Below are 9,010 nucleotides of genomic sequence, written 5' to 3' on the forward strand. Positions count from 1 at the left end.
GGCTGAAGCCCCTCAGCCCCGCAGAGCAGTGGGGGCTGCTCTGTGCTCCGCACTTCTCGCCCTTCTTTCCTCGGTGGATTCTCATCTGCCCATCCACCATCCATCTCGGAGAGGCAGGGAGGAGCCCGAGGGCTTTGTTTCCAAGCCACCTCTCCCCAGAGCAGCCACTGCCTGTTAGCAGAAGTGGCGTGGGAGAAGGAAGCGAGTGATGAAGCTACGAAGCCACAGGCTGACTGCAGGGGCTGCACGTAACAGCCACAGCCACCTCCCAAACTGAACTCACCGACGATCCCACCTCCTGCCACCCCTGTTCCATGCCAGCACAAAAAAAAAACCTGAAAAAAAGCCCTGAAAGCTTGGCAGCTGCTGATTCACGAAACCACTCGTTGCTGTGCCGTTCGGTACAGGTTTTGCTATTGCTGTCACCAAGGCAGGTGACAGCTCGCTGTGTTTGGGCAAGTTGTGTGGGGTGGGGCGATGGTTAGGGGTCTGGGGTGAGTCCAGGGGTCTGCCTGCACCCCAGAGGGGCATTCCTAGTGCGTGGTGCTCAGAGGGGTGTGGGTTAATGCCTCGTGTTTCCCTCCCTGCTTGAAATGGAGCCCTTGTGCCAACTCGGACAGAAGCTGCCCTGTGTTCACTGCTCCTCCAGCCTCACCGGGCAAACCCAGGGGCGAGACCACACATCCCGCTTGGTGCTGCTCCTTGGGCCAGCTGCAAACAAGCCTCTCCTTTTACTTCCCTTCAGCATTACCCATTCAAAGGGATTTTAAAGGGAGCATTCACCTGGCGGGGCCGGGACCAGCGGGGAGCCCTCGGCCCCGCTGCCCCTTTCCGGCCGTTGCGCTCCGCAGCGGGGCTCCAGCCCACGAGCCTCGTGCGCTTGTGGTTTGTGGGTTTTGGCCCCTCTGTGGTTTAGCTTTCACTTCCCCCTCCCTGCTGAAGCTACAGGGAGAGCCGCGAGGCGTCGAGGTGCCGTAGGGGAGCGCGGAGCCTCCTGTCCTCGCCGTGGGACCGGGTCGGCTGCGGGGGGCACAGGCAGCTCAGGTAGGGGCAGGCAGGTCCCTGCTGGGCAAGGAGGCACGGCCGGGGGACAAATCCTCTGTCTGCAGTGACAGATGGAGCTGGTTCCTTCTGCTCGTCAGCTAAACCAGCCCCGCAGCCGCAGCCCCAGCCAGGGGGGCGGTGGTGGGAGGCTTGGGGCAAAATCCCCTCTGCTCTGGGGCAGCAGCTCCCAGGGGCGGTGGCGAATTGCCCCCCGGGACAGCGAGTGTCCAGCAGGAAGGGCAGGACGGAGACCAAAGCCCTGCCTGCACATCGGCACCCAAACCCCAAAAAAGCAACCGGGTGCCCCTTGCTTCCCTCCCACCCCTGCACCGTGCGGGTGCTGACCCAGCACCGCTGCCCCGTGGGCTCCTTGCCCTCATCCCTGCTGCCCCTGCCCTGCACAAACCTGGCTCTGTCCTGCCCGGCCTCGGTGCAGACACCACGGGGGAGGTCAAGGAGTGGGGATGAGTCCCATGGGTCGGGGCAGGGCTGTGCTCACCCCGCTGCAGGGCCCGGTGGTGGGTGCGGAGGTTTTGCTGTACCAAAGCTCGCCGCTGGCCTCCAGCACTGCTGGGAAGCGTTCGGGGAGCCCACGGGGTCACTGCTGCCTCTTCAGAGCCTACACCGTAACTGCTGCCTGCCTCAGCTTCCCCAGCAGCGCCGGGGCTGGGGCAGGACAGCCCCGTGGTTTTACCTCCTGCTCCCTTCCTCTCCCCGACCCTTTCCCCGCGATGGTTTCCTGACTTCCCTCTGTGGCTGCCTCACAGCATCCTGCTGCTCGCTGCTCCCCGGCCCCCAGCACAAACCACCCGGCCACTTCAGGCCCCCAAGGCCACCCCACAGCACCACAGGAACAAACGGGGACACAGCTCCCACCAGGGGACCCCATCCCACGGCTGCGGCCCCGGGGTCCCCGTCCCTTCCCCACCCCAACACCGAGGTCACGGCGCTGGGGAGCAGCTGCCCAGGTGGCACAGGAGGGTCGGGGGGCTCCACGCTGGAGCTTTGGGGGGGTTTGGAAATGGCTTGGTGCTGCCTGGGCTGGCCCCAACCCCCATTTGGGGCAGGGGGAGATGGATCCCTTGCGCCCCAGCGGGGTTTTCTCCTGCAGGAAGAGCCGCAGCGCAGCGCCCAGCGCCCCTCCTGCCCCCTGGAGCTGGGGGTCACTGTGGGTGCAGGGACCTGGGGAGGAGCTGGGGGCTGCAGCATCCCGGTGAGCCCCCTCCTGGAGCCACAGCTCTGCCAGGAGCTGTTCACCGACACCCTGGAGCTGCCGCTGTGGAGGGGAGATGTCCGGGTCCCCTGCAAGGTGAGGCGATGCCACCCCAGCACACGACATCCCGTGAGCTTGGCCACGGTGGATTTTGGGCCCTGGGCATCTCCGCATCGCCTGGGGGGTGGCAGCAGCGGGGCCGGTGGGAAGAAGAGGGGCAGGAGGAGCCCCCCACGGGGTGCCAGGGATGCGGCGTGGACCAGCACCGCGGTGCTCAGCGCTTCGACTTCCTTCCCCGCGCGGAGCCGATTTCCTCCAGCGTCACGTGCGCGGCGCGGGGCCGGGGCGGCCGGGGGGAGCCTGGCACGGCGCCGAGCGGCACGGCCTGGGGGGCAGCCCCGTGCCGGCAGGTAGGATGGCAAAAACACGGCTCTGCGCCTGTCCCGGTGGCAGCTTCGGGCACCGCCAGCCCCAAACTGCTGGGAGCGACGGTGCCGGGGCCTGGAGAGCATCTCCCGTGCCATCAGGGCTGGGCGCCCTCGTCCCCGTCCCGGTGGTCCCGCACGTGGCTTCTGGCTGCAGCGGCCTCGGGGTGGACAAAGCCCAGGGGTGGTTTTCGTGCCCACGAGGCCGCAGAGCCGAGCGATGCGCTGGTGGCAGCGGGGACCCGGTGGCCACAGGGCTACCGGCCCGTGATGGGGACGGGGAGGCCCATGGGCACGTGCTGGTGGCCTGGTGCCCCGTGTCCACCCCGGGCTGGGTGCAGGGGGGGTGCTGTCACCCCGTAGGTGGTGGCGGTGGGGCCGGCATCCTGCCCGTGCCGGCACCCTGGGGGAGGCGCAGGGCTGCGGCGCGCAGAGGAAGCGCCACGAGCGCAGCCACAGCGGGAGCGGGGCTGGGTGAGAGGTTGGGGGGCTGGAGGGGGGATTGGGGTGGGTTGGGGCTGCCCCTGGGTTGGCACAGGGGGCTCTGGGCACGCGGTGGGACAGGGCCCACCATGGGGCTGCTCATGGGGCCGAGCCCCCTGTTGCTTGCAGGAATGGGATTTAGGGACGTGGGGGGGGGTCCAGGGATGCGGTGGCACCTGGAGACCACATCCTAGTGGGGACGGGGCCTGTCCTGCACCAGCCAAGGGACCCTGGGAGAGGGGTCGGTAACCAGGACCCTTCCCCAGCGCCTGATGAGCCCCCGTGCTCCCCCGGCAGCCTGAGCCAGCGAGGGACCGGCCTGGCCACCAGCAGCAGCACAGGGGTGAGAACTGGGCAGGGGAACTAGGGAGGGGACAGGGACGGGGATGGGGACAGGGACGGGGCCCCTTGCGCAGGGCAGGACCCCCCACGCTGGGGGCAGGTCCCCGTGCCCAGGCAGCGCGGTGCTGGGGCTCCCTGCAGGAAACGCTTCCTGCCCCAGTCTCACCCAGTCTCACCCCGTTCCCCCTACTGGTCCCAGCCCCGCTGCTCACCCCCTGCTCTCCCCAGCGAGGATGGAGCCGCCCAAGCCGCCCCCCAGCAAGAGGATGGCTCCTGCGCCCCCCGTCCCGGCCAAAACCAAACCAGCGCTGGGGCTGCCGAGCAAGTAAGCCACACGTGTCCCCCTTGGGGTTTTTGGGGCTGCCCTGATGTGCCCAGCACAGAGCCGTGCCCACGCTCAGCATCTCCCCGTGGGCACACCACGGCCGTGCCACCTCACTGCCCCCTGCCACCCCCCAGGCCCAGCAGCCCCCAGCCCGGCGCCTCGGCTGAACTGGAGCGGGGCAGAGCCGCAGACCCAGGTAGGGCCAGGCTGTGAGCTGCCGGCGCGGGGTCCCGTGGCCGTGCCCTGCTTTCACACCTTCATTTTCACAGACGCCGACGGCTTCAGCGCCCTGCAGGTGACCACGGCCAAGCTGAGCCACCCCACGGCCACGCGCCCCCGGGTGCCGGGCCAGCGGCCGCCCAGCATGGCCGGGGGGGGTTTGGGGTTGCCCTGTGCTGGGCTCTGCCCCCCTCTCCCTCCCGCAGCGCAGAGCCCGGAGCAGCGGCTGGCCCTGGAGGACCTGAAGGCTGAGGTGCGGTCCCTGCACATCCTCGTGGACCTGATGCGAGGCCAGCACCTGTGAGTGGGGACGGGGACGATGGGGAGGGGCGGCCGACCCTAAAAAGGGTCCACGAGGGCCTCCAAGAGCTCCCTGCTGGGCACGGCCCCACCTGAGCCACCCCCGTGGCCTCGCAGGAGGGACCTGGAGGACGTGAGGCTGGAGCTGCAGCACGAGCGGGCCAGGCGCGAGGCGCTGCAGGTGAGCCCCCCGTGGCCGTGGGACACGAGGACCCCCCCCCAGTGCCCCACCGACCCCCCTGCTCCCCATCTCGTCCCTGCAGGCGGAGATCGAGCGGGTGAGGAAGGCGCTGCCCTGCTAGCGGGGGCTGAGCGGGGACCCCCAAAACACCCCCAGCCCCAGGAGCACCCCCAGCCCCGGAGTGGGGCTGCGCCGATACGGACACGAGGGATCCCTGCACTCGGGCACCGCTCGCTGCAGCTCTGAGGCCGTGCAGCAGCCCTTTCTTTGTTAAAAATACCGGGTAAAATAAACTATTTTGGGTACGGAGCGCTGCGGGGGTCCCATTTAGGGTCTGGGCTGGTCCTGCTGTGGCACACGGGGGTCCCACGGGGGTCCCACGGGGGTCCCCAGAGCCATCCCGGCTGCAGCCTGAGCTGCGCCACGGCCGAGCGCCGGTGCTGGGAGCGGACGTGCCGGGAGTCACGGGCTGGGCTGTGCCGAGACCAGCGGCCAGACTGGGGTGGGCTCAGCCCCCCTGAGCTCCCCGCAGCCCCCCGCAGCCCCCCGCAGCCCCCCAGCCTCATCCCCAGCTCAGGTGCTGAGCCGGGATGCGCCACGGGGCTGGGGCAGCGCCTCCTCCTCTTCCTCCTCCATCTGCTGCCCCCGCACCGTTTCCCAGCCCCCCGGCACATTCTGGCCTCGCGCCACTGGCGTGGGGCCTGGAGAACATCTGGAAAACATCTGGATCCTGCTGCCGGCGCAGGGACGGGCCTGGGAAGGAGCTATTTTTATAAAGCTGCCGGGGAGGGGGGCAGCAGGGACCGGCCCCGCACCCTTGCACGGGGCTGGGCCGGGGTCTGCAGCGTGGGCAGGATGTGGCCACGGCCCCGGGGGAGCGCGAGGAGCCCCCAGAGCCCAGCTGGGAAACATCCGGCACGGCGCTGGGGCAGGGGCCGGGCGGTGCCGGAAAGGCCGGCGGCTAAATTTAGTGGGAATGGAGCGGGGCCGGCGGGAGGGGAGCGCAGAGAGCCAGGGGCCGGACAGGGAACGGGAGGCAGGGGATGAAAGCACCGTGTTGGTGGGGAAGGACAGGACCCCGCGGAGAGCACGGGGGTATAGCCCGAGGGGACAGCGCAGAGACCGTGGGGCCAGCGGGCATGGTCTGCCATGTCCTTGTCCCTGTCCCTGTCCTTGTCCTTGTTCCTGTCCTTGTCCTTGTCCTCGTTTTTGTCCTTGTCCCCATCCCCGCCGGGTCCCGGGGCTGCTGACCTTTGCCAGCAGTCGTACCAATGGCTCAAAGTGCATCGTGTCCGCAGCGGCTGCGCGTGGTGGCAGACGGGGAGGGCGAGAAACTGGTGCTGGGGGTGCTGGTGCCAAGGTGCTCCACGGAGCTTCTCCACCCCACGGGCATCCAGCGGCCCCGCTGTGCTCCCCAATCCTGGCACCAAACCGCGCCCTACGCCGCTCTCAGCCCCCGGTGATGCCGCAGGCTCTCAGGGCACGGCATCGGCTGAGTTCCTGGGGAGGGGGCGAGGCTCTCCCCGTGCCCCCCGGCGGCACCACGCTGCGCTCAGTAGTAGTGCACGCGGCCCAGGGTGCCGGTGCCGGTGCCCAGGATGTCGGGCTGCCCGTTGCGCCAGATCTCGCGGATGATGCGCTCGCGCTCCTCCAGCCGCTGCGCCCGCTCCAGCTCCTCGGCCGAGGCGAAGACGTTGACGGGCAGCGCGCCGTCCCCGGGGCCGTGGCTCTCCAGGGGGATCTCGGTCACCGGCAGCAGCGACTCGGAGGCGGCGCGGTCGATGGTGTCCTCCTCCTCCTCGTCTTCATCGTCCTCGTCGTCGTCGTCCTCGCTGAGGTCGGGCCGGGGCCGGGGCGGGTGGCGGGCGCGGGGCCGGCAGGAGATGCGCAGCACCAGCAGGCACAGGGTCAGCACCAGCCCGAAGCAGACGCCCAGCACGAAGTAGAGCCCGAAGCTCTCGGGGTTGGCTGCGGGGAGGGAAGGCGAAGGGGCTGAGGGGACGTCCCCAGACCTCAACGGGGCCGTGGTGGCCCCGGGGTCCCCGCTGGGGACGTGCCCAAACTGGGGGCTGCGTGGCCTCACCTCGGATGTGCGCGTACGCGGCCATGCTGTTGCTCAGCAGCTCCATGTCCTGCTTGCGGCTCTCCATCGCGGCGCCCGGCCGCGCTCAGGGGCTCTGCGGGCAGCACGTGCTGGGCATCTGTGGGACAGGGGGCACGGGGCTGAGCTGGGGGGCTTCTGGAGCCCCCACAACGGGCACAGCTCGGGGGGGACCACGGAGAGCAAAGAGGAGTGGAAGGGGAAGGGGCTCGTGGCTGGGGGTGCTGTATGGACAGGGCCGAGCCCCGGCGGGTGCCGAAGCGGAGCCGTCCTGTCCCGCCGCCCTCTGCTCTTCCTGCGGGGCCGGGCAGGATGTGGCCCCCCCACAACCCCCAGGACCCTGAGCCAAGCGGATCTGCTGCAGCGGGCCGGGCTTTCCGCCCCCTCCGCCCCAGGACACGGCACCGAGGGCTTCCTCGCCCCGTGGTGGTGTTTTGGGGGGACATGGGGCAGTGCCCCCCAACCCCACACCCCTCCCAGCCCTGTCTGTTTGCTGTGGGGCCCTGGGCCAGGAGTGGGGCCGGCCCCCACAGCACGGGGACAAGGACAGGGCTGGGGTGCAAAGGCCACGGCTCAGGTGAGCAGCTCAGGGGGGGCACAGAGAGGGGCTGGGGCGGGAACTGGCCCCGCACTGCGAGGGGAAAAGCCACCGATGATCCCATGGGAAATGTGGGGAGGAGGCGAGGTGGAGACCCCATGGGACACCCAGGGGACGGGGACACCCCCAGGGCCCCAAGCGGCCGAGCACCAGCCCCTGTTCCCCCCCCCCCAGTACTCTCCCCGTGATGCTGAGCGGGGCGGGAGGGGATGCAGCACCCGGGCCCTGGCAGAGGGAAGAGCTCATTTCCCAGAAATGTCTCCACGGAGAGAGGAATGAGGAAAGAAATGCAGAAAATGTGACACATCAGCAGAACCGTCCCTGGACAGGGCAGTGCTGCGGGGCCTCGATGCGCAGCGGGGCTGGGCCGGCCCTGCCGGTGGGGACACCCCAAAATAGGGCCAGCGGTGTCCCCAGGAGGGGCCCAGGCTGTGAGCCCTTCACGGGGCCAGCTGGGATGTGCTCGGCCCCACCGTGGGCTCTGGGGATTTCGGGTGCCGAGGCTGCTGGCGAGGGCACCGCAGGAGCAGCCCCTGGGCCATCGGGGGCTCAGCACCCTCCTGGCGATGGGCACCCATGGGCATGGAGGGGCAGGTCCGGGGCTGCGGTGGGCTCGGGGTGGCAGTGAGGCTGGGGACGGGCGCTGGGAGCAGGGGACAGGCGCTGGCCGGGTGCTGGGCTCCCTCCTGCGATGCCGCTGGGGCTGCTTTGGACCCCCCCGGGGCACCGGAGGAGCTGCATCAGCCCCAGACACGCAGACACAGCCGACAGCACCCCAAACGCCGAGCCCTGTGTCCCCAAGCACCAAGCACCGTGTCCCCAAGGGCCGAGCTTGATGTCCCCAAGCATGGATGGAGCCGAGCGGCTTCGAACCGTGCGTCCCCAAGCCCTGAGTCCCCAGGCACAGAGCCCGGCATCCCTCAGCCCTGTGACCCCCAAGCTCCGCGTCCCCAAGCCCCAAACCCCATGTCCCCAGGCACCAAGCCAGGTGCCTGGAGCAAGTCTTCTGCCCTCAAACCCCGCGTCCCCAGGCACAACACCAAAGCACCTCGGGCAGGGGACAGCACAGAGCGGTGTCACCCCGCCGTGGCCATCAGCACGGGGTGGACACGGGGTGCGGGGACCCCTTGGGTGCCACCCCCAGACCCCTTCGTCCCCGTTCCCCGAGCCATGGGGCCGGTACTCACCGGGACGGCGGGCGGCGGTGGGAGCCTGCTGCACTTTGACTGGAGCGAGGGAAGAGAGGGAAAGGTCTGTTTAGCATTAACAACAGGAAATCGTTCGCAGGAGGCTGGCGGTCAGCGCTCCCCGCCGGAGCCAATGGCAGCCCCGTCCCAACGCCGAGTGGGGCGCGGGGCCGAGGCTCGCCCGCTCCCCCGGGACGGCCCGGAGCAAAGGGGGGGTGAGCTGTGGGTGGGCTGTGCTGGACCCCGTCTGCTGCAGGGCCTGTCCTGGCCGTGCTCAGCACCCATCCGGCAGGATAAAGATAAGGAGAAAGATAAGGACAGGGCCTGATCCTCGCCGGGATGGCGGTGCCGGGATCCAGGCGCGCAGAGGCTGAGCCTCGGCAGGGCGAAGGCGCCGCGGCCGCACCGGGACACGCTCATGGGGCAGCCCCCAGCCTCAGAGGGGTCTGGGGATGGGATCCTGCCCTGAATTTGGGCCCCCTTGGGGTTGTGGGGACGTGTAGGGACCAGGTGTGGGCACCTCGGCCCTACTGCCGCAGGGTGCTCCAACACCGCGGGGTGCTCCGGCAGCATGGGGCAAAGAAAAGGGTGT

At 69.5% G+C, this 9,010-nt stretch overlaps 2 protein-coding genes across 2 annotated transcripts; one reads left to right on the forward strand and one right to left on the reverse strand.

The window, feature by feature from the left end:
* Nucleotides 1-1,026: 1,026 nt before the first annotated feature.
* Nucleotides 1,027-4,842, forward strand: LOC311423327 (uncharacterized protein). Its single transcript, XM_084497181.1, has 8 exons — nt 1,027-1,044; nt 2,156-2,353; nt 3,463-3,508; nt 3,736-3,832; nt 3,967-4,028; nt 4,102-4,351; nt 4,469-4,532; nt 4,615-4,842. The coding sequence occupies exons 4-8, from the start codon at nt 3,741-3,743 to the stop codon at nt 4,651-4,653; spliced, it is 507 nt and encodes a 168-aa protein (XP_084353307.1). The 5' UTR covers nt 1,027-1,044; nt 2,156-2,353; nt 3,463-3,508; nt 3,736-3,740; the 3' UTR covers nt 4,654-4,842.
* A 725-nt stretch (nt 4,843-5,567) lies between these two features.
* Nucleotides 5,568-8,547, reverse strand: EVA1B (eva-1 homolog B). Its single transcript, XM_084497177.1, has 3 exons — nt 8,419-8,547; nt 6,616-6,733; nt 5,568-6,500 (listed from the first exon to the last, which is right to left on the reverse strand). The coding sequence occupies exons 2-3, from the start codon at nt 6,680-6,682 to the stop codon at nt 6,085-6,087; spliced, it is 483 nt and encodes a 160-aa protein (XP_084353303.1). The 5' UTR covers nt 6,683-6,733; nt 8,419-8,547; the 3' UTR covers nt 5,568-6,084.
* Between the last annotated feature and the right edge of the window lie 463 nt (nt 8,548-9,010).

Source organism: Aythya ferina, assembly GCF_964211825.1.
Source record: "Aythya ferina genome assembly, chromosome: 24".
NCBI classification, from domain to species: domain Eukaryota; kingdom Metazoa; phylum Chordata; class Aves; order Anseriformes; family Anatidae; genus Aythya; species Aythya ferina.

Bases quoted from the DNA above. Each gene is read 5' to 3' on its own strand.
- LOC311423327 (XM_084497181.1), top strand. From the start codon at position 3,741: ATGGAGCCGCCCAAGCCGCCCCCCAGCAAGAGGATGGCTCCTGCGCCC. The intron at 3,833-3,966 runs GTAAGCCACACG...GCCACCCCCCAG, and splicing joins GCGCTGGGGCTGCCGAGCAA to GCCCAGCAGCCCCCAGCCCG. The intron at 4,533-4,614 runs GTGAGCCCCCCG...TCGTCCCTGCAG, and splicing joins CCAGGCGCGAGGCGCTGCAG to GCGGAGATCGAGCGGGTGAG.
- EVA1B (XM_084497177.1), bottom strand. From the start codon at position 6,682: ATGGAGAGCCGCAAGCAGGACATGGAGCTGCTGAGCAACAGCATGGCC. The intron at 6,501-6,615 runs GTGAGGCCACGC...CCCTCCCCGCAG, and splicing joins CGCGTACGCGCACATCCGAG to CCAACCCCGAGAGCTTCGGG.